The sequence below is a fragment of the Tribolium castaneum genome, chromosome 8, assembly GCF_031307605.1.
Source record: "Tribolium castaneum strain GA2 chromosome 8, icTriCast1.1, whole genome shotgun sequence".
In the NCBI taxonomy this organism is placed as follows: Eukaryota; Metazoa; Arthropoda; class Insecta; order Coleoptera; family Tenebrionidae; genus Tribolium; species Tribolium castaneum.
In genome coordinates, this window is record NC_087401.1 from 12,552,678 (window position 1) to 12,577,190 (window position 24,513).

At 31.2% G+C, this 24,513-nt stretch overlaps 3 protein-coding genes and 1 long non-coding RNA gene across 4 annotated transcripts; 1 reads left to right on the forward strand and 3 right to left on the reverse strand.

Moving 5' to 3' along the window:
• Positions 1-490: 490 nt before the first annotated feature.
• Vps29 (Vacuolar protein sorting 29) lies at positions 491-1,937 on the reverse strand. The gene is made up of 4 exons (XM_964028.5): positions 1,785-1,937; positions 1,521-1,712; positions 1,235-1,470; positions 491-819 (listed from the first exon to the last, which is right to left on the reverse strand). Exons 1-4 carry the CDS (start codon positions 1,785-1,787, stop codon positions 702-704), a joined length of 549 nt encoding a protein of 182 aa, XP_969121.2. The 5' UTR covers positions 1,788-1,937; the 3' UTR covers positions 491-701.
• A 134-nt stretch (positions 1,938-2,071) lies between these two features.
• Positions 2,072-8,487, forward strand: Rad9. The gene is made up of 6 exons (XM_064358189.1): positions 2,072-2,255; positions 2,297-2,538; positions 2,587-2,857; positions 5,201-5,381; positions 5,434-5,782; positions 7,955-8,487. The coding sequence occupies exons 1-6, from the start codon at positions 2,222-2,224 to the stop codon at positions 8,165-8,167; spliced, it is 1,290 nt and encodes a 429-aa protein (XP_064214259.1). The 5' UTR covers positions 2,072-2,221; the 3' UTR covers positions 8,168-8,487.
• LOC135266911 (uncharacterized) lies at positions 5,798-6,859 on the reverse strand. Its single transcript, XR_010335117.1, has 2 exons — positions 6,564-6,859; positions 5,798-6,518 (listed from the first exon to the last, which is right to left on the reverse strand). It is a non-coding gene; the product is annotated as an uncharacterized LOC135266911 (long non-coding RNA).
• LOC657420 (small G protein signaling modulator 1) lies at positions 8,180-23,022 on the reverse strand. Its single transcript, XM_008196664.3, has 10 exons — positions 22,866-23,022; positions 22,669-22,815; positions 22,181-22,617; positions 17,443-17,783; positions 17,054-17,394; positions 12,947-13,593; positions 12,560-12,901; positions 9,452-9,576; positions 8,946-9,403; positions 8,180-8,901 (listed from the first exon to the last, which is right to left on the reverse strand). The coding sequence occupies exons 1-10, from the start codon at positions 22,879-22,881 to the stop codon at positions 8,813-8,815; spliced, it is 2,943 nt and encodes a 980-aa protein (XP_008194886.1). The 5' UTR covers positions 22,882-23,022; the 3' UTR covers positions 8,180-8,812.
• Positions 23,023-24,513: the final 1,491 nt, after the last annotated feature.

Here is a 24,513-nt window from a genome sequence, read left to right on the forward strand (position 1 = left end):
AATTTTTTTTACCCAATTTTTTCAAATTTTCACAATGTGTTTCAGGTCGCCCTGATTATTTTGATATTGCAATGCGGGAGAGTACGATCAGAAGTCGTAAAAATCTTAAATGTGCTTAAGAAAATTGCCTTAAGGCGCCAAACAACCAATGGCGACTTGGACGAACTTATCGTCACGCTTTCAACTCATTATTTTCCGGTTTTCAGCGCTTGTGATTATTTCACTATTGAAACTAAGACCGTGTTGGATGTTTTGGGGGTCACTGTGACCTACCTGATCGTTATTATACAATTTGACGATAAAATAGTGCAAGTTTAGGCAAAAAATATTCTTACTGGTCCTACGCTCAAATAATTTTATTCGCTCGCTTGTTGATTTGTTTTAACTGTTTAAAACTTGCCACAATTGTCAAGAATAAATAAATGACGTTACTATGCAATTTAGTGATGATATAGGGCGGAAATTTCGGGCAATTGATAAAAACAAAACGTAGCATTAACAAATGGTTTTATTCAAATTTCTGTGTATAAAATAATAGATTCCAAAAATTAATATAATTAATACACCTTGATGAATTTCGCAAATTGCAAAAAAAATATTCTTTTTTCTAAATTTACAAATAATTATTTGATGTATAATGAGTTTATAAGAAAAATTGTACTTATAAATAACAAAATTTACACATAAATATAAAATCCGGTTTAGTTCTTTTTAAATTCAATCCTTTCTACTTTAACTTCGTCACCGACAAGCTGGTAAACGTACGTCACAACAGTGGTATTCTGTATATCCATTAGGACAAAAGACGGCGTTACAGTTCTAAAAATACATCCTGTAATAGTTTTTTATTACCGGGGAATAACTTAGGAGACAAAACGAGATTCAAATTCGCAAAATTTTCTGAAAAAATTGTACGACTAATTACTTGGAAAAAAATGCAGGATATTGTGCTTTGAAATTTTTTTAAATACAGTATACGACACAATTTTTACATTATTGAGAATTTAAAGCTCTGCCTGCCTATTTTTTGAAAACTTAGACGGTAATGGAACAAGTGCGCGCTCTGGCGACATTAACGGAACTATCGAGAACGGGAACGTTTTATTTGTATGACGTTTCATCTCCTAACCTTTAGACATCCGTATTTTTTACTTTAAAATCAAGTAAGGAAGTATTAAAGACAAAATGATTGTTTTATCGCTTACAGTTGATTGTAAAACCAAAAATTACTTACATATCAAGTGCATTGTAAGCCCCCGTAGCCGACCCGGGGTTTATGTAAAATTTACTCTCATGTTCGTACGCTTCAAACTTATGAGTATGTCCCGAAATAAGGATATCCACATCTAGCTGTCGCTGAATCAGCGCTAGTGACTCAGGGTCCCCCCATGGCACCACTTGATGTCCATGCAACAACCCAATTCGAAACTGTCCCACAGTCACAACTTTCTGTTCAGGATAATTCAAATTCTGAAAAATCAAGCATAATTTTCGCCAAATGCACAAAACCACGAATGTACATCATCAAAATCGCCCCTCACAACGTGCACATCACTGGCTAAAGTTTTGAGATAATCGTACGACTCCTTCGTACATAAATTCCCCGTACAGAGTATGTGTTGTATGCGGCCGGGGAGTAGCAGTTTTTTAAACTTAGGGGGTAAAGTGCTACATCTATGAGGAATGTGTAAATCGCCCAAAACAAGGACCAACTACAAAAGTTAGGTTAAGTGGAAATTCGCACAAAGTGGGCCCAAACTATGGCCTGGCGTTTAAATAATTACCATTTTTAGTGCTTTTACATAAATTGGGGCACCCCAAGTTCAGTGTTTACACGTTTTAATTAAATTCAAGGGGGCGGATATTCTGACATTGACACGGGCCATGCCGGTAAAGCAGAAATCGTGCAGAAATTCGTAACTTTGTTTAGAAACAAATTGAATAGAATTGGAACGATGGGCTTGAACTTGCCCAAAATGCTTTACTATCATCTTTCGACGTTGAATTTTAATTAGTTTAATTAATTTCGGCTACGTCTTTCACCAATAATGATAATACAATAAAAATGTTACATGCCGGTAAAGAAGGAATTCGTAATTGTCAAACACCCGGCTTGTCAATTTGAAAAGTTGGGGCTTCAGATTAAATGTTCATTTTGATAAAAACACTTATTAGCTTCCAATTTATTGACTAATGTGCGGTTATTTGGCTCGAAACAATTATGGACTGCATAATTCCGGGGACAAACATGAAAGGTAAAAAAATGTGAGGTTATTTTTTACTTATTTTATTACAGTTTTAGCCAAGGCCCTTCAGGCCCTTTCTAAAATCGGCGACGAATTGTTCATAGAAGCAAAAACTGATGGTTTGGCTTTCATAACTTTAAATTCGAGCAAGACAGTTTGCTCCCGCTTTACGTTCCAAGAGGCGTTTTTCAGTAGTTATGAAGTGAACCAAAATGATTCAACTGAAGACATCAGTTGTAAGATACACATGAAGATATTCCTGCCCCTTTTTAAGGGAAATCTAGAGAAAAAAGTGAGACGTATAAAACAAAAAAAAGTATATTTACGGTTTTTTTTTTAGCTTGAATATTTCAAAGTTGAATATTTGGTAGATAGCGATTTTATCATTTTTAAAATGAAGTACAAATGTGACGATATTGTGATGGTGCACAAGTTACGTCTGATGGACACTGAAACGTTATCAATTGGTGTTACCACCAACTCAGGGTGCAATAACGTATCAGCTTCCAGCTCGTTTTATAATCAACTGCTTTCAATGTTTAATCTCACAGACGATGAAGTTACGTTTGAAATCACAAAAGCCAAGGTTGTGGCGCGAAATTATTGCTTAGGTGAGTACACATTTTTTATAAAAAAATCGTGGGCTACAAAGTCAAAAAAATTTTTGACTTTAACTTGAAGTTTAAGTTAATTTAAAATTTCGCAAAATTATTCACCAGAGGGCGCCTTTGATTGAACCACAGCCACAGCTTTCTTGATCAATGAATTTGAATGAACAGAATGGATTTTTATTATACAGATTGAACCAAAACTAACGTACAAAATTTATATCTTTGTTAATGGTTGTGGTTAATAGTGACTTCCAAAAAATTTTTTTTCGAACAGGTCGATTTTAGTTTTAAGTAGTACAGTCACGATCAAAAAGAATGTCATTCCTATAAGCCTGGCCTACTAGCATGGAACAAACTTAAACTGCAGCAGTAAATCTTTTCATCAGCTTGGAAGCATAATTTTGTGGTGTTATCTTTGTAACATCAACGATATTTTAATCGTGTTAATTACTGAATGTATTTAATTTATACAAAATTATTTAAACCGTATTAACGCAAATTAGACGAGGAACTATTTGATATCCGTTTTAATTTTCTAATTAATTTAAATACTTTCTTTAGATTTTTAACGCAACAAAGTGATTATCTAAATTGTTCTTGAAATTAGTTACAAATTAAAATTTGTTTAAGACTATAAATGTTGTGTAATCGGGTTCTGGATTTTAATTTTGATTAAAAAAATAACATTGTCCTTGACATCGCATTTTTGCACTTTTCTTCGTCCTGCTTTGTTATTATCATAATCAGCATAGCTGTTTTAACCAAAAATCTGGCAGTAGCGGGCGCTGTTGGTAGTTTATGCACCCTTGAATGAGTGGTGGAAAATGGGATAAAAATGACGAATTTCTGTGAATTACACAGATTTTGATATGTTATTTAAAAATTGTATGTAATGTTATAATAATATATTATTATACGAGTTTTATATAACGTTGTGTTGTGGCACGAATGGTTTTGGAGCACAACAAAGGAGTGTAAAAAATTAAACAAAAAAAAAATTAAAAAATATTAGGAATAAATTGGTGATTAAATTTTTCGATTTTTTATTATTTCACTGTTTTCTTCCCTTTCTTTCCAATATTATTCCATTTACCTTAACCTCCAATTTAAAAATAGTTATTTGTTTTTAATTTTTAAATTTTCAAGATAGTGTTTTACGTTAAACTTTAACTAAACAGCAACGAAATAAATGCATACATAAATGTAAAACAGGTTTAAATTAAATTGTTGAAGTATAGTAACGAGAATTATTTTTCAAACACTTTTTTGGATTAAAAACTAAATAACTAAATAATACTAAACAATATTTTTTCTTTTTTTTAAGCATTTTGGGACGTTATTCAGTCAGAAATCACAGTATGGCAATTATTTCGCCAAATTTCTAAATTTAGCCAATAATTTCCCTTTTTTCAACCTTTCTAGCACCTTAATTTCGATCAAAATAACTCCAAAGGTCGAAAAGACACGCAATGTTGCCTGTTTTAAGCGTTGTTTTTTTTTGTATTTCACAAAATTTTTCGAAATGCAGCAAAAAAATAACTAAATTGCATCGAAAATTATATTATTTTGCCCTTTTCGGGTATTTTAACTCAGTTGCGTGGATAAATTTTCACCGAAAATTAACAGAAAAACCTAAAGATTAGTGCAAGAATACAACAGTTTTTGGATTTTTGTTCGTTTGAGGACATTATTGAAAAAAAATTCGCAATTTTGATAAACCACGCTCAAAAATTAATAAATGGGATCGTAAATGATATGGTTTTACCAGTTCTGCACGTTTTTAATAAAAATTATTCAGCTAATATTAACCCAAAAATCACTGAATCAAGACATCTTGCGCTTAAACTCGATTTGTGCGAAAAATTCACAAAACTGCACAAAAAAAATGACATTATTATAAAGTGTTTCATCCAGGAACGCAATTCTTTTGCGAAATTTCGATAACAGTATATTATTATACGAGTTTTATAAGACGTTCTATTGTGGCACGAATGGTTTTGGAGCACAACAAAGGAGTGTAAAAAATTAAACAAAAGTAAAAAATTAAAAATCATTAGGAATAAATTGATTAAATGGCTTTATGGTTTTCTTCCCTTTTTTTCCAATATTATTCCATTTACCTTAACCTCCGATTTAAAAATAGTTATTTGTTTTTAATTTTTAAGTTTTCAAGATAGTTTTTTACGTTAAACTTTAACTAAACAGCGACGAAATAAATACATACATAAATATAAAACAGGTTTAAATCATTTTACTTGAATTATGAATTAAATTTTAATAATCACATTGTTGCGTTGGACATCTAAAAAAATTAGAAAAACTAGGAAAGATAAATATTTTCAGGCACGCCGTGTCGTCCAAAAATGATGCGAACTCAAATCAATTTAAACTCAACCGAATTTCTGACGTACTTCATTACGAAAACCTCATCAATTAATTTCTCTTTGAAACCATTTCGTACTCTAGTCCATTTTGCCGAAACTTTTAACCTCAACGTGGATTTAAATTTTGAAATCGGAGGAAAGTACGTCAATTTATCAATCAATTTAGCACAAATAAGTCAATTTGATTTGTAGACCGTTATCTATGGTTTTAAAAAACCCAACTTTCGAAGTCAGTTTCATCGTTGCAACGCTTGATCCATATTCCGACACAAATTCCTCAATTGCAACTGTGAGTTCGCCTAAAATTGCCACGAAAAAACCGCCTAAAATTACCGACGAAGCGGACGATTTAACGAGTAAAGAGAGTAGTTTTCTCGAGTTGATGAAACAAAGCGAGAATGTGAACGACATTGACGTCATACCAAAATCACCCGAATCTCCCCGAAGTAAGAAAGCGAAAACAGTATTCGGTCGTTGCTACGACCCGACGTTTCACGAAACAGTGTTAGGGGAAGTCCTGGCCGCCAATAGCGATTCCGAGTGAAACACACAGTAGTATATTAAATAATTACTATATTTGGTACAACATGAGATAAGAAGATTGATATGTTCTATTTACATTTCGTTAAATCATCAGATAAAAAAGCTAAGCGGGCCTGCTTTGGCACTGTTCGCAATAAAGTCCCGCTTGAACTTTGTTACGTCTTGATACGGATAAAATACTGGTGAAAGATGCTTAAAAAAGGCACATTTAAACATTCATACATGAAAATAGTGGTAAGTTAAGACGTTGTAATATTTGTATTTGGTAATAGTTGTTTGTTGTTAAGTGTATAAACTACAGAATATAGAATTGAATTCCACCTTCCCTAACTTTTTATAAAATATATATTCATATGTATATTAATATTTTACACAAACTATCTTTTTTAACAAAATAAATATCGTATCTTACAAACTGTTAACACTTTAGAATCCAAACGTTGCGAAAAAAACGCCAATGCAACAACAATAATATAAAAATATGAAGCACATTTAACCAATTATTTCCAAAAACTGAAACATTTGGCACGCTTTGTTGGGTTAATGAAACAATCACCTCGCCCGAGACCTAACATTTTAAAAATAATGAGGTATTTTTGATTTCTCCTCCATCTAGTACGTAAAATAGTGACACTACATCGAGTTCTACTTGTTTTCAATCAACAGTTGCAGTTGGAGCACCAAATCTCTGGCCAGAGACAGAACGGCTGAAGCGTTGTGTCGTTCAGCCATTTCTGTAAAAACTCTCATTTTTCGTGCAATTGATTGAATAAACTTACCGTTAAAAAACTTGATTATGTCGGTGAAGTCCATACAGTTGGACAGGATAATATCTCGGTACGTTCAGAAGTTTAGAGAAAAACGAGTAAGACATTTTCGGGTCCGTTTTTTAAAAGAATAATTTTGGTCAAAACCGCATCTCGCTATCGTCTTTTGTTTTCGACTTATAAACAGAAGTTGAGATTTTAGCGAAATCTTAAACAATTCATATCTTCCTTATTAAAAACGATACACATTTGAAACAAAGACATTATAGGCACTTTTTTCAGAGAATCTAATAATGTTATTAGCGATTTTTTTCAACCATTTGTTTAACTGTAATAACATAAACTTGTATTTTTTTAAATAGGAATCATAGTTGGCTATGACATTTTCGAAAAGCTTACTTTTTCCTGATTTGATATGTCTATTTGTGTAATACATTAATTTTAAATATTTAAGAAAAAACAAAACATTTCGCTTTTTATTTATAGTAGGCCATGAAAAATTTTTGGATTTTTAATTAAAACTATGAAAATTGTATTCCCCAACAAGTATTTATAATTTAATGATTTTTTAAACCCTAATTAATTCAAAAAGCATAATAAATTTTTATTAGATCAAATTTTTGCAATTAATAAAAATTATTTATTCTTATATTTAAAATGGCAAGCTTACGTTGTCATTCTATTTTTCAGTTTTAAACAAGAAATGTCGGAAGAAAAAAAATCTTATTAATTGTATGATTGTGTATCAATAAAATTTTATTTTACAAAAAAAATCTATCCAAACACCAAAATCAAATTCCATCTGCGGTAAAAAAATACGCCACATTATCAACGTCACCTCCATTGCAATTAAATCGTAAAAAAGTGACAATAAATTGTAGTGACACATCGTTTGCAATTTTCTGCACATTTTTTATGTAATTAAAATCTTCCACGATCGTATATTTGTTCAATTGAAAATAACTTTACACGACTTATTTTTATAGTTTCTAATTTTTTACTTTAATAACCGTTCACAAAATTTCTAGATTATTCACACGTTTTATGTGAAATAATTTTTCCATGGCCAACGGCTTTCAAATATTTTAAATATATTTCTTATCAAAAGTATTAAAAATATCAAACTGTATTCATATTTTTTTAAGTTCAGAAAAAAATAAGTTTTTCGAAAATGTCGTAGCCAACTATGATTCTCATTTTAAAAAAATACAACTTTATGTTATTACAGCTAAACGAATGATTAAAAAAAATTGCTGATAACATTATTAAATTCTCTGTAAAAAAGTGCATGTATAATGTTTATGTTTCAAATGTGTATTTTTTATAATAAGAAAGATATGAATTTTTTAAGATTTCGCTAAAATGTCAACTTTTGTTTATAAGTCGAAAACAAAAGACGATAGCGGAATACGGTTTTCACCAAACTTATTTTTTCAAAAAACGGACCCGAGTTGATGAAACAAAGCGAGCATGTGAAAGACATTGACGTCATACCAAAATCACCCGAATCTCCCCGAAGTAAGAAAGCGAAAACAGTATTCGGTCGTTGCTACGACCCGACGTTTCACGAAACGGTGTTAGGGGAAGTCCTGGCCGCCAATAGCGATTCCGAGTGAAACACACAGTAGTATATTAAATAATTACTATATTTGGTACAACATGAGATAAGAAGATTGATATGTTCTATTTACATTTCGTTAAATCATCAGATAAGAAAGCTAAGCGGGCCTGCTTTGGCACTGTTTGCAATAAAGTCCCGCTTGAACTTTGTTACGTCTTGATACGGATAAAATACTGTGTGAAAGATGCTTAAAAAAGGCACATTTAAACATTCATACATGAAAATAGTGGTAAGTTAAGACGTTGTAATATTTGTATTTGGTAATAGTTGTTTGTTGTTAAGTGTATAAACTACAGAATATAGAATTGAATTCCACCTTCCCTAACTTTTTATAAAATATATATTCATATGTATATTAATATTTTACACAAACTATCTTTTTTAACAAAATAAATATCGTATCTTACAAACCGTTAACACTTTAGAATCCAAACGTTGCGAAAAAAACGCCAATGCAACAACAATAATATAAAAATATGAAGCACATTTAACCAATTATTTCCAAAAACTGAAACATTTGGCACACTTTGTTGGGTTAATGAAACAATCACCTCGCCCGAGACCTAACATTTTAAAAATAGTGAGGTATTTTTGATTTCTCCTCCATCTAGTACGTAAAATAGAGACACTACATCGAGTTCTACTTGTTTTCAATCAACAGTTGCAGTTGGAGCACCAAATCTCTGGCCAGAGACAGAACGGCTGAAGCGTTGTGTCGTTCAGCCATTTCTGTAAAAACTCTCATTTTCGTGCAATTTATTGAATAAACTTACCGTTAAAAAACTTGATTATGTCTGTGAAGTCCATACAGTTGGACAGGATAATATCTCGGTACGTTTCCAAAAGGGCCAAGGCCAAAAACAGGACAAAATGACTTGAGGCAACGTGTTGTGCGGCCCAAATCACCTCCCAAGTCGCGTAAACATCCGAATAAACCAGCTCTCTTTTAAAGTCGAGCAAAAACCAGCGGTAGCAGAAATAAAAGTGTGTGTAATCGCCGTGTGAGTGCATCAGCTCGTACATTTCTGAGTCGAGGATTTGGATCAGAGAGCGCATGTTGGCAAAGTGGCAGTCCATGGCATTGCCGTTTGGGAAATTTTCAACCATTCGTTCCATCAAATGGCAAAAGCAGGCGTAAGTTAATGATTCGTCGTTGAAAATTACTAGTAAAGGGGCGACCAAGTCACACATTCCTTGCATGTAGCCAATGTCCAAGTGTTCCCAGACGTACCTAGAAATTTGAATTGAAAAATTCGGTTTTGGGTGAGGTGGGGCTTACGTGCACATGACGTTGCGTAGTTTTTCGAGATTGTCGACTGTGAAATACCAATAGTTGCGGTCGCATCGCTGCACGTCTTTTTCGATTCGGTGCAGGTTCAGGCCGAAAGTCTCGAGCAGTTCTTGCTGAAAGCGGTATTATTTGTGTTATGTAATAGATGATTTGTGTCCTACGCTCAAATAAATTTATTCGCTCTCTTGTTGATTTGTTTTGAGTGCGTAAATCCGTCACAATTATCAACAATAAACAAAAGTAACGTATATGAGAAATACAGAGTGTCTCTCCTAAGAATTTCAAGCTTCAATCTCAGTTATTTGTCAAGGGATATTTGTGAAATTCAAAATCTAGATTACAAAATTTGGATCAAGTTTTTAGCAACAATATCTAATTCTTTCGTTTGATTTTACAAACGATTTGGTTAATTTTTTGTGTGGACATCTATTTTTCAGAATTTAATTATCTAATAGTAAAACGTGTTAAACTTTTAACTTGTGGTCATTTTTTTGTTCGTAATTGAAAAACCACCTCCCAAATATGTATATTCTGAATTTCATAACAATCCGTTTTAGATGAGGCACCCGAAATTAAGAAGTTTAGAGAAAAACGAGTGACACATTTTCGGGTCTGTTTTTTGAGAAAATAATTTTGGTCAAAACCGCATCTTGCTGTCGTCTTTTGTTTTCGATTTATAAACAGAAGTTGACATTTTAGCGAAATCTTAAAAAAATCATATCTTCCTTATTAAAAACGATACACATTTGAAACAAAGGCATTATAGGCACTTTTTTCAGAGAATCTAATAATGTTATTTTTTTCAACCATTCGTTTAACTGTAATAACATAAAGTTGTATTTTTTTAAGTAGGAATCATAGTCGGCTATGACATTTTCGGAAAGCTTATTTTTTCTGATTTATGTCTATTTGTGTAATATATTAATTTTAAATATTTAAGGTAAAACAAAACATTTCGCTTTTTCTTTATAGTAGGCCATGAAAAAATTTTGGATTTTTAATTAAAACTAAGAAAATTGTATTCCCCAACAAGTATTTATAATTTAATGATTTTTTAAACCCTAATTAATTCAAAAACAGCATAATAAATTTTTATTAGATCAAATTTTTGCAATTAATAGAAATTATTTGTTTTTATATTTAAAATGGCAAGCTGACGTTGTCATTCTATTTTTCAATTTTAAACAAGAAATGTCGGAAGAAGAAAAATCTTATTAATTGTATGATTGCGTATCAATAAAATTTTATTTTACAAAAAATGACAATCCAAACACCAAAAGCAAATTCCATCTGCGGTAAAAAATACAGAACATTATCAACGTCACCTCCATTGCACTTTACTAAATCATAAAAAGGTGGCATCAAATGGTAGTGACACATCGTTTGCAATTTTCTGCACGTTTTTTATCTGGTTAAAATCTGCGACTCTCGTATATTTGTCCAATTGAAAATAACTTTAACAGAGCTTATTTTTATAATTTCACATTTTTTACTTTAATAATCGTTCACAAAATTTCTAGATTATTCACACGTTTTATGTGAAATAATTTTTCCATGGCCAACGACTTTCAGATATTTTAAATATATTTTTTATCAAAAATATTAAAATTATCAAACTGTATTTATGTTGTTTTGAGTTCAGAAAAAAATAAGTTTTTCGAAAATGTCGTAGCCAACTATGATTCTCATTTAAAAAAATAGTACTTTATGTTATTCCAGCTAAACGAATGATTAAAAAAAATTGCTGATAACATTATTAAATTCTCTGTAGAAAAGTGCATGTATAATGTTTATGTTTCAACTGTGTATTTTTTATAATAAGAAAGATATGAAATTTTTAAGATCTCGCTAAAATGTCAACTTTTGTTTATAAGTCGAAAACAAAAGACGATAGCGGATTACGGTTTTCACCAAACTTATTTTCTCAAAAAACGGACCCGAGAATGTCTCACTCATTTTTCTTTAAATTCTTTTTTAATTTGAATTTTAATTTTTTAAATTTATTTGCTCTTTTGTTGATTGGTCGTGACTGTTTATAATCCCTCACTAGTCACTATTATTAAGAATAATAAAACAAACGTAAATGACAACATTTTCCAATATTGCAATAAGTTTTGTCGTCATAATAATGCAAAATGATTGAAGACACCATCAATTTATTTACGGACTTAATTTTTTTTTTGAATCAATTGTTAAAATGTTAATTGTGGGAGAGCCTACGTTCAAATAAATTGATTCGCTCTAAATAAATTAGAGTCAAATAACTCCTGAGTAAACACTTCTACCGCTCCTTTGAGCTAAATTAAAAAAAAATCTAAACTAACTCAAGAGTCAGGTTATTTTTCGAGATTTATTCATTTGTTTTGACTGTTTATAACCCGCTGTAATTATCAATAATAAACAAAACAAATGTAAATGACAACATTTTTCAATATTGCAACAATATTTTGTCGGCTTAAGCCAATTATACAATGTGATCCTTAAACATACGGACAAAATTCTACCCATGGTAGTATCAAATAAGTACTTTCTGAAAACAAAAATTGTAAAAAATTCTTCCTTTAAAGTTATATTGGTTATAATGCGTACGCCACTGATGCGTTTGTAGGTAGTATTATGCAGTGTATTATCAATTTTCTTGATAAAATGGGGCACTTTTTTTTCAATACCACAAGTTTGAAGTCATTCAAAATAAAAACGTACTTTCGGTTTACTTTCATAAAAACCATTATGGTGCAAATGACTAATCTGTCACCATGACAACTCATATAAAAGTTAATGCCAAGAGAACGCAATTTGCACCACAATGGTTGTTATGAAAGTGAACCGAATGTAAATATGGTACAGATCATTTTTACTTAATCCTTGGAAAGCTGTGATAAAATTTTGTCGGTTTGTTTAGTATCATGCTGTACATAAATGAAATTTATTAGTTACGTTAAATGATAACCCTCCTATAATAAATAATAAATAGTTAAAAATCGCACCTTGGCATAGGTCCTACGTTCAAATAAATGTATGAGATGTTTGGACGGTTTAAACCCGCCACAAGTATTAGGGATCTACAAAATACGACATTTACACATTATTACTTACACTGTACACCCCTCCATTGGAGCTAGCCGGGGAAACACAGGCCGACCTAGCCGGTGATGCCAACCCATGCGCTTCAATACAGGCATCAAGTGACGAATTTTCTTCAGCAACCGCATCCAAGTTATTTTTATGACTTACATCGTTATCATTACCCAAATTCCCCATATCCACGCTAGCGTTAGTCACAATAACATTATGTATAAAATCTTTCAACTCCTCATGTGTATTAACTTGTACTTCATCTTCTGCCACTTCCCCATCGCTCTCATACCTAATAGTGTTCCGTCGTGTTTGTGGCGGTTTTTCCTCCGAATCCTCATCACTTAACATATCTTCGAAAACCTGGAATTGCTCATTAGATGGGTCACTTAATCGCCAAAGCACTACTTCATTGCTTAGGTCGCGCTGGATCTGAGCTGGCACTTGCTCTCCACTCATACTTTCACTGCTCAGTTTTGCGATAGCATTGGCTTGCGTTTCTTTATCCCGTTGTCGCACGATTGCCTCCACTGCCAGCCACTCGGACATGGTGTTTTCGTACGCTTGTTTGGTCTCTTCGCTTAGTTCTAGTCGTTGCTGGGCTGTACTGCCGAATTTGTAGTGGCCCAGGAGGTAGGGCCAGAGCTCTTTGCGGAGGTCGTGGGCTACGCCCCCGAAGTAAGTGAGACGGTAAACTTCCTCATAGTCACTCACTACACCGTCGATGCACAGTTCGTTCCATTTCTCTACGGTGATGCCGTCACTGGCACCCTCTCCGTTGACGATTTTCGAATTAACTAATCCGCTAAGGTGGGTCCTGACGGTGGATAAATGGCGGCAGTAAGCCAGCCAGCCGTAGAAAGCCCTAGAGATGATTTGGCGTTTCATGGAATCACAGACTGCTTGAATACAAATACTTGGCGGACTGTCGGGCGCGTTTTGGTCTATACTAAAGCTCTTGGTTGAGCTTTCGGAACTTGTACTTGTGCTGGGGAGTTGGACGCGGGCTTTAGGCGGCAAGGAAATGTGCGTGTCCATTAGTTCGTTTCGTTTAACTGAAAAAATTGGAAGGTTTTTAAGGACGAATTTTGAAAAAATGCTAAGAAAAATAGCACAGGAATAAGAGTATTCAAATCAAGTAGAAATAGAAGAGAAGGCTATGAAGATAAAAACGAGAAAGCAAAGAAATTAAGAATTGACAGATAAATAGTTCTAGGACAGTGGAGGTTACGTAAAAATTTATACAAGTGAAGAATAAGTTTTTAAATTTAAAGTATCGAAAATTATTGTAAAAGATAAAAAAAATCGCTTTGACGAAAACGAAATGAAACAAAGCAATCGAGGTATAAAGATGGTACCTATCCCCAAGATTTGCTAAAAAAGATTTTTTTTTATATGAATAGAGACTTCAGAATATTGATGCGCAAAAGATATTTGGGAAATTTTGAAGAAGAAATGTCAGAGGAAGCTTCTTAAAATATGGAGTTGTTAAATTAAATTGAGTTGATAAAAGAAATATATTTCTAACTGGTCTTATAGCAACCATGTAAACTCTGGAAGAAGGATATGGATAAAAGAAGGATTAATAAAATGAGAGAAATTAAGTGAGAAAGTAGGGTGAAAATAGAAAAAAAAAGAAATTCACAACAAGAAACAGAGGAAAAAAGAAAAGAATCAGAAGAAACACAACTTTTTGGCATAAAAATATAAATGACAGAGGAAAACATTGAAATAAATGAATATTTTAAGAAAAATAGATACTACTACTACCTGTGTTGTAATATGCTAATGCAGAAACACGGACTTAAAAAATCTTCTCTAGACTCCAAACAAAAGTTAAGAAGTTTTAAAAAAGAAATCAAGTGTGGATTTGCAAAAAACAGTTGAACAAATTAAAGATATATTCTTTTTCTTAAAGTTTTCTAACTGATTTTCCACAATAATTTAAACTGAGAAAGGCAAATGATAATGAAGAAAGAGAAACAAAATTAGAATTTTATTTTATTAAAAATCGGAGAGGAAACAGTGGAATAAGGAAGTTAAAATCAAGGAAAAATGAAAAAAAAAAGGTCCAGGTTTTTTTTAAGTTGGGTAAGAAGGAAAATAATGAAAACAGGAGAAATGAGAGCAAAAGAGGTAGAAAAGAGTAGAAAACAGTGAAAGAAAGAAATTTAGACCACAAAGAAATGGGAAAAAAAGACCAGAAACACAAAATTTTGATTTAAAAAAGTCGATAATTTAGAAGATAAATAATAATAGTTAAAGGAAAATAAATACTACTTCCTTAGATGTAATAATATACTAATATAGAAATATCGACTTAAAAGAAATCTTTAGACTTAAAATAAAAAATAAGAAATTCTGAGAAAGAAAACTTTTTAATAATGTGTTAGTTATTCTAAAATATAGTTGCAAAAGACAGCTGAAGAGATAAAAGAAATATTCCTATTCTTAAAGTTGTTTTACTGGATTTACACAATGATTTAAATTGAGAAAGAAGGATTATAATAAAAAGAGGAAAAATAAAATGAGAATAAAAGAGTAGAAAGTAGGGAGAAAACAGTGGAAGAAAAAAAATTAGACTACGAAGAAATGGAAAAAAGGACCAGAAAGATAAAATTTGAGCGTAAAAACGTCATTGAGTTAAAAAATAAATAATATTTAAAGAAAAATATATACTACTGTCTCAGTTGCAATATGCTAAAGCAGAAACATTGATTTCAAGAAAATCTCTAGACTTTAAACAATAGATAATTTTGTGGAAAAAATTCTAGAGTAGATAACATTGAGGAAACAGTGGAATAAAGAAATTTGGATTACGAAGAAATAAAAAAAAGATCAGAAAGATATAATTTTATCCTAAAAAAGTCGACAAGTTAAAAAATCAGTAATAATTAAACGAAAATAAATACTACTTCCTTAGCTGTAATAAATATTGTTATCGAAATATCGACTTAAAAGAAATCATCTTTAGATTCGAAATAGAAAATATGAACTTCTAAGGAAGAAATCTTGGAGTTTTAATAATGTGTTAGTAGAACTATTTTAAAATAGTTTCAAAAGACAGCTGAGGAAATAAAAGAAATATTCCTATTCTTATAATTTTTTACTGGTTTTACACAATGATTTAAATTGAGAAAGAAGGATAATAATAAAAAGAGGAAAAATAAAATTAGAACAAAAGAATAGAAAGTAGGGAGAAAACAGTAAAAGAAAGAAACTTAGTCCACAAAGAAATGGAAAAAAGGACTAGATAGATAAATTTTAGCTTTTTTAAGCTAAAGTTTTTACTTGATGAGTTAAAAAATAATTTTAGCTTAAAAAAGTCGACGAGTTAAAAATATTTATTTTAAATATTTAGTTAAAGGAAATTAAATATTATTTCCTTAGCTGAAATAAAATTGGAGCTGGGGAGATAAAAGAAATATTCTTATACTTAAAGTTTTTTTACTGATTTTACACAATTTAAATTGAGGAAGAAGGATAATAAAAAAAGTAGGAAAAATAAAATGGGAACAAAAGAGTAGAAAGAAGGAAGAAACAGTGGAAGAAAGAAATGTAGAGCACGAAGAAATGGAAAAAAGAACCAGAAAGATAAAATTTTAAGTTAAAAACGTCGATGAGTTAAAAGATAATAGTTATTTATTTAATGAGTTTGAGTGTAAATCGGACGCTTTATTTCACGAGTGGATTTTTAAACCACGAGTGAAAACGAGTGGTTTATCATCCACGAGGCGAAATAAATGAACCGATTTACACAAAAACGAGTTGAATACAACATTTTATTCTTCGAAATGGACTCAGCAAGGCTTAAAATTGCTTTAAATTTTTTAAAAATAATCTGACGTTTCGTACTGAGAAATGCCAAACAGTTGCCAAAACTTCCTTACACAGGAGAAAAACCGCAAATTTTGACAGTGTCGAAGAATAAATAATATTTAAACGAAAATATATACTACGACCTTAGTTTTAAAGAAAATCTTTAGACTTCAAACAACAAAAATTTTGTGGAAAAAATTCTAGAGTAGAAAGCATTGAGGAAACAGTGGAATAAAAAAAATTGGATTACGAAGAAATGGAAAAAAGGATCAGAATGACATAATTGTAGCTTAAAAAAGTCGACGAGTTAAAAAATAAGTAGTAATTAAAGGAAAATATACACTACTTCCTTAGCTGAAATAAAATTGGAGCTGAGGAGATGAAAGAAATATTCTCATTTTTTAAGTTTTTTCAATGGTTTTACACAATTCTTTAAATTGAGGAAGAAGGATAATAAAAAAATGAGGAAAAATAAAATGAGAACAAAAGAGTGAAAAGGAGGAAGAAACAGTGGAATAAAGAAATATTCTCTTTGAATAAATTGAAAAAGAATCTGAAAGACAAAATTTTTGTCTAGTAGATGCGAGAGGAATAAATATTGAATTAAAAGATAAATAATTAAAGGGAAATAGAATTATATACTACCTCGATTATATAATTCCAACAATTTTTATAAGTTTACATTTTGTTACTTACGCATGTCTTTATGGGTGCTGTTATCAGCAATCCGAAAAACGTAATCTTTGGTGGTCTCCTCCGTCTCGGAAAGAGCCGGAAGAGGCCTTCGGCGTTTATTGGAATTAGTCCCCGACCTCTGCGACCACAAGGGCGGATCCAGACGCCCCCTTGGCAACAACCCCGTCTCAATACAACTGAGAAAGGCCAACATGTGCCCCCCTTTCGGGAAATGAATCGGTGGTCTTTGCACCCCATCCTGGCCCACTAGAATAACAGTGCCTCCAGTTTCACTGTCCTGGTGACAGTGCACGTAGACAATCTCATCGAGGCGCACTTGCAAAGCATAATCCCAGTACACACTGTTTGGAAAATAATGAGGATAAAATTATCTGGTTTATTTTTTCTACCTTTTATCCTGGACTTCGTCAGTGAAGCCGTTCATTAATTGATTAGGCGTCCATTTGATCGTTAAACCGCTTGCGGTTTGGTGCAGACTGAGGTAGCCGGGCATAGGTTGGGAAACATCGGCGTTTACAGGCAATACTAGAACGTTGTTTTTGCCGAATAGTAAAGTGGCTCGAGAGTTTTGGTGCAGACTTTCGACGTAGTCTTTAGCCAAGTGCTGGGTGTTGGTTCGATTTGTTATCGAATCGTCGGAACTGGCGTTGAGGGAACGCCGGAAATTGAGGATTGGGCGACGGACTGATGGCGGGGTTGAGTGCCCACTTGAAATTCGATGTCTTTGAACCTAAGGGTTTTTTCAATTTTTTTTAAATCGCTTTATTTATTTAATTTTTCGCAAACCATACACCGTTCTAACTTAACTTCTCTCAAATCACAACTAAAAAAATGAAATATAAACTCAAAAATAACTAAAACTAGAATAAATGCAATAAATATATAATAATAAATAATAAATAAGTAATAAATTTGAAAAAAAGTATAGGAGTCCTTGTAGTAATAGAAATAATAATACAAAAATGCAAAACAAGATTGCAAAAGAACAGTTACTGAATTAATAAATATTCCAACTTTATCTGTTTTTTATACAGGGTCGCTAAAAAGTATGGATACAGTTAAATATTATAAAAACTATTCATCAAAACTTATTAAAATTTGGTATATGCGTAAGAGTATATAAATTGTATCGTTTCAGATGTTTATTAAATTTCTATCTCCATTTGTTCTTCAGATACAAGGCTAACTTGATTTTTTTAAATAGCAACAAGGGTTAAATTTAATATTTTTGAGAAGAGCATTTTTTTCTGAGTTCTATGGTATCACACATGCATACCTTAATTTAATCGAAAAAATTAAGAATTTTGAAAAATGTAAAATTTTGTTGGCCTTGGAAATGTTGTCTTTGCCTATCGTTAGCTCATTAACCAAAAAATAAGTAAAAGTTAAAAATAATTGTTAAAATAACACTTTTAACTAAAAAAGAACACGTTTTAATTAAGGAATTTTAAACACGGAATACTTGATTTTTATGCTACAAACGATGTTCAAACTGATTTCCACTAACTTCTTGGCTTTCTGCCTCCATGATAAACCAACATGAGAATTTTTTTCGCTCAGTTTTACTTAAATGTGCCATTATTAAACTAATTATTGCACCCAAGTTTAATTTTTGGCTAAAATACAAGTGACGGATATCGCTAACAGTATTTTCAAAACTAACTTAGTTTTACTATTCCAGAAAATTTTTGAATTTTTATTTTTTTACATTTTAATTAAAGTAAAGGTGGGTATCATGTTACATCATTGAATTAAAAAAAATGCTCTTTTAAAAATGTTAAATTCGACCCTTCGTCCCATTAAAAAAAATCAAGTTAGCCTTGAATTTTCAAAATAAATGACGATAAAAATTTGAGAAAGCTCTCAGATGATAGAATTTAAACACTTTTAACTGTTCCCCAAATTTCAAGGTTTTCTGTTAAACCGTTCTGAAAATATTTAACTGTATCCATACTTTTTAGCGACTCTGTATAAGTTTACTGGCTGTAATACAGTGTTTGACAGAGTTTTTTTTTAATTTGAAATTTTTACTAAAAGAGGGACATGGCTTTTGAAACGCAATTCTTGATCAAAGGCAACGCCCAGTAGTTTTATACTTTTGATAATTTTTAATTTAGGTTCGAAAACTATCATCGAGCACTTTTCTGTGATATCGATTGTGTCTTCTCATCTTTTATTATTTTTATTTTTTTTTATTTTTTTTTTATTTTTTTTTATTATATATTATTATATACAGGGTGCTCAAAAAATGGCGCACCAACTCAGTGGTACGTTGTTGAGAAGCATGTGTAGATCACGGGAAAAATCTTGAAAAAATTCCTAAAGTCATATTTAAAAAAATCTGGAGCTACAAACTTATTTTGTTAACTTCTTCAGTTTTCATTATTTTTTAATGTTTCTATGTTTCACACTAAGTAATCGTTCCCTAACACAACGATGAATAACTATTTTTAAATTTCCCATAAGACTTTAGCAGTTTTTTTAATTTAAAAAATTAAAATTCATCAAAAAAATCACAGTTTGTAGATGTGCCAACGCTGGGAGTTATTTCCTAGGAAACCGTTTCAAAAATAATTTATTTTTATTGTTGATCAAATTTTATTGCGATCACGACTGTTAGACAATGTTGCCACATATCATTTATTTAAAATTCGTTGTTTATCAATAACTTTAATGCAAAGAATTTTTTTACTATTTTTACCTTTATATGTAAGCAATTCTTTACCACACTCCATTGAGTTGGTGCGCCATTTTTTGAGCACCCTGTATTATTATATAATATTATTACATATTATTATTATATATTATTTTATTATTATTATTTTAGTCGAAAACGGTTCATTTTCGAAAAAAAAATAAAAATACGGGAGACAAAACACTTCTAGAAACATCAAGACCAATAAGTCAAACAAAGTTTTAAAACAATTCTATTTTAACAAAAAATTTGATAAGTATTTTTATACATAATTTTTAATCTACGGTTAAGATATTTACACTTTTTCGCAGGACAACTGCTCTGTAAAATATGATAAATTATTATCTTTATTATCCAACAAAAACACGATCAAGGGTAGTCAGCAGACGTTGAATACAAGGGAGAATTTTTAAAATTACATAACCAATTATGAGAGAAATTTTTACACAGACGCTAATTCTTTAAACAAAAAAAAATTGTAAATTGCAATCATTGTTGTGTAAAAAATGAGTCGCATACATAAAGTATCAGTATCAGTTTTGTAATTTAACTAAAACGATCGATTATTCAGAAATAAAGTCGCAGTATATCATAAAAGGGTGTGTTATTGTTTGGGATCTTTTAATAGTGTCACAAATTATTAGGTTTATATCAAATAAATGTCTCTTATTTTATATAAAGATTGATTAATCTAACGTAACTAAGTAAAAAAGTAAAAAATTTAAAAAAAATTAGAAATGAATTGATTAAATTGTCCGATGTTTTATTATTTTACTGTATTCTTCCCTTTCTTTCCAATATTATTTCATTTACCTTCAGTTTAAAAATAGTTATTTGTTTTTAATTTTTAATTTTCAAGATAGCGTTTTACGTTTTAAACTTTAACTAAACGGCAACAACATAAATGATTACACCTAAATGTAAACAGGTTTAAATTACGCAGTAATAGTATAGTAACGAGAATTGTTCAGTCAGTTATTTGAAAATATTTGTTTGGATTAAAAATGGTTTAACTTGTGTCTTTTTTCGACTATTTAAACACTTCAGAACCAATTTTTTTGTGAAATTTTGTTAGAAAGAAGTGTGAAATCACTAAATTATGTACTCAACTACATTTTTTCTCATTTTTTAAGCATTTTAGAACGTTGCTCACCCAGAAATTAGAAACGCAATTAGAAGTATTTTGCCAAAGTATTATAAGCTGAGTCAAAAACTTAATAATTTTTTTCTTTTTTCAACGGCTCTAACACGTTCAGAAACTTTTTTATTTCAAAAAAATTCTCAAAACACAACAGAAAAATCACTAAATTGATAGAAAAAAAGAAAAAAAAATATTTAGTCGTTTTCGGAAGTTTCAGCACAGTTGTTTAGTGAAATTTCACCAAAAATTAACAGATAAGTCTCAAAATTCATAAAAAATGGACCAGTTTTTACCGTTTTGATCGTTTAAGCACATTGTTGAGAGAAAAACGTAGTTTCCTACGCAATTTTGCTAAACTGAGCTTAATAAATTGGATAGAAATTATTTTTAATCAAAAATTGCAATTGTTCAGCAAAATTTCGTCAAAAATTATCCAAAAAATACCAGAATCAGGTCGAAAATCGTATTATTTCGACTCTTTTCTTGGCGTTTAAACATGCTTTGGTTAACGTACCTTTTGTTCACATGAATAAAAAAATAACATTATTATAAAGTTTCATCCAGGAACGCAATTATTTTGCAAAATTTCGTTAAAAATGAACCCAAAAATTCACAAAAATCCGCGAATTCCATTGAAAATGATGTAACTTTTGCTTCTTGAAGCGCTTATTAAGCACGCATTTGAAACAAAAACTCGTTATTTTAGCAAGATTTTCTTAAACCAAGAAAGCAGTAAATTGATAAATAGTAGTTTATTATACAAGTAAAGAAAAAGAAAAAAATTTTTGTTAAATTGTTTAATTTATTTAAATTTTTCACCGATAGAATAAAAAATCACCAATAGAATAAAAAAATCAAAAATCAAAAAATTATTAAAAATAAATAAATTAATTAATTTCTCAATTTGCCCTTTTAAGGCGATATGAACTACTTTTATACTCGATTTTGACACTGACAATCGTTTATAAAAAAAGACCATAAGAGAATGAAATAATATACCATAGTAACCAGTTGTAGAAAAAAAATGTACTACCTGTACTCGTATCTATGGAAAAAGCAATCACATTATTAATCCCTATAAGAGAAACGATATTATTATGAAGTATATCATCCAGGAATGCAAGTATTTTGCGAAATTTCGATAAAAATAAATTAAAAAAATGTTGCTTTTACGAGCGATCATCATATTTTTCATTCATATAAGCGATAACTTCAACTTGGATTGATTTTAAAATACTAGTTTTATTTTGATGATATAAAAAATAACCGATAAAAAAATTTGATTTCTTACCAACTCGTCAGCTGGTGGATCCGTCCAGAAATGGTCCGGTGTCTTAGTCCTGGAATAATCCAGAGCACAGGGCCCCACTAGCAGCGAGCTTAATATACTCCCATAATCTGGATCAGCCACGAGCGCATCCTTATCGTAATACTTATTAGCATTCGAAACCAAATAATCTATAATTTTCGCCAACTGTTTCTCGAACAAAGCCAGCCGAATCCACAAATACTTCGGCAGCGGGTTCGAGGGCAAAGAAGCATTTTTCTTCAAAGTTGGCTTATTCATACTCTCGCTACTACTCGACGACCTTCTAGTCGGATCCGCATTTTCAATTTCCTGCACCCTTTTGGAAATAATCGCCGCTTCCTTGCAATGCTTTGCGATTTTGTGCAAGAGGGCCGTCGTTGACGAGGTTTTAAAAAGCCCCAAAGCGCGGCGTCTCAACCCTTAAAAAATAATTTTCATATAAATGGGGAAATAATTTTTTTCAATCCCACCCTGGGACAAACACGCCTCCACGGCCGCACACAGCGACGTCACAGAGCCACTTTCTTCGTGGACGAATTTTCGAGTCACCGACTCCTCCATCACTTGTTTGACTTCCTTTTTAACGGCGGCAATGAGACGCCCTTTGAATTCGTTTTCTGGAATTCGAGTAAAATTAGGGAAAAAAATGCGTTTGGAAGATTTGTACCATTGTTTGGAGCCATTTCACTGATTGCAGCTCACTGATTAAACCGAAAGGAAATTGTGCGATAACCGATTAGGGTTTTATTGTGGCTAAATGCGCCACGTCCGTGCGAACCCATCAAATTTTTTGACTACCTTGAAGGAAAATCGATGCGGAAATTGCCACTTTTGCGCAAGTTCGTCGGGGATTTACACCTGGTGCGCCACTGGGCGCGATTACAGGGTTCTGTAATCCAAAGACGAAAACAAATTTTGATTCACTAATTACTTGGAATAACATACAGAATTGTTGAGGTTTGCTTTCTTAAAATCTCCCGGGTGCTGATAAAGGACATTAAACTGAATTAAAAGTTCCTATGACAAAAAATTTTTTGAGCCTTTTTTCACGAGATACACCTCTAGAAAGTTACATTTTTAAGTTAGGTTTTTGGTGCTTCAGTTCATATTTTTTTGACTTTAGTTAGCGGAAATGACAGCAACTTATTGAAAAAATCAACAATTAGTGTCTTGTATTGCGCAAAACAATTAAAAAAAATGCAAATTCGACAATAAATTAAATTTATATATATATATATATATATAATATATATAATTAATATAATTAATTTACCTAATAATTGTACCTAAACCGATGAAGATAAAAATATGGTCTCGGACCTTTTTACATTACATTTTTTTTATATTATTTTCGACAGTGTTTGCATTATATCTTTATGTCTGATTATATATTAAGTTTTTTTTCCAATTAGTTGCTAAGGTAGTGCGTATCTGATTAGCGTTGCTATGTTTTAACTGACGTTTAAATTTAACTCTCCGTTAAATATGTTTCCAGAAGCTTTTACTTTCGATTTTTTTAAATATTTAAATAAATAAAAAAAAAATTAAGAATCTTTATTTTTTCACCCTTTTTATATCCGTCCATTTTTTTTATTTTTGCAGGAAATTAAGCCCTTTGATAGTCTTCGACTATAAAAAAATCACATTTGGACAAACACCCTTTGAGACCTTAATGAATTTTTAAAGGTTCTTTAAGATTTCCCAATTTCGCAAACTTTATTTTTTTCACTTTCTTTATATCCTTCATTTTTTTTTATTTTTGCAAGAGATTATGCTCTTTGATAGGGCCTTTGATTGTAAAAAAATCATGTTCTGACAAACACCCTTTGGGACCTTAATGAATTTTTAAAGGTTCTTTAAGATTTCCCGATTTCGCAAATTAATTTTTTTTCACGTTTTTTATATGCTTCAATTTTTCTTATTTTTGCAGGAAATTAAGCCCTTTGATAGGGCTTGTGACTGTACAAAAATCATGTTCCGACAAACACCCCTTGGGACCTTAATGAATTTTTAAATATTCTTTAAGATTTCCCGATTTTGCTAACTTTATTTTTTTTCACCTTCTTTATATCCCTCAATTTTTTTTATTTTTGCATAAGATTAAGCCCTTTGGTAGGGCCTTTCATTGTAAAAAAATCATGTTTGAGCAAACACCCCTTGGGATCTTCATGAATTTTTAAAGATTCTTTAAGATTTCTCGATTTCGCAAAGTTTATTTTTTTCATCCTTTACATATCCTTCAATTTTTTTTATTTGTGCAGGAGATTAAGCCCTTTGATAGGGCCTTCGACTGTAAAAAAATCATTTTCCGACAA

Coding starts and splice junctions, on each gene's coding strand:
- Vps29 (XM_964028.5), bottom strand. Junction 1,471..1,520: donor TGAGGGGCGATTTTGATGAT/GTACATTCGTGG, acceptor TTGATTTTTCAG/AATTTGAATTATCCTGAACA. Junction 820..1,234: donor GCTTACAATGCACTTGATAT/GTAAGTAATTTT, acceptor ATGTATTTTTAG/AACTGTAACGCCGTCTTTTG.
- Rad9 (XM_064358189.1), top strand. CDS start 2,222: ATGGACTGCATAATTCCGGGGACAAACATGAAAG. Junction 2,858..5,200: donor GGCGCGAAATTATTGCTTAG/GTGAGTACACAT, acceptor AAATATTTTCAG/GCACGCCGTGTCGTCCAAAA. Junction 5,382..5,433: donor AATTTTGAAATCGGAGGAAA/GTACGTCAATTT, acceptor TTTGATTTGTAG/ACCGTTATCTATGGTTTTAA.
- LOC657420 (XM_008196664.3), bottom strand. Junction 22,618..22,668: donor GGAGGCGTGTTTGTCCCAGG/GTGGGATTGAAA, acceptor TTATTTTTTAAG/GGTTGAGACGCCGCGCTTTG. Junction 9,577..12,559: donor CCAATGGAGGGGTGTACAGT/GTAAGTAATAAT, acceptor TACCGCTTTCAG/CAAGAACTGCTCGAGACTTT.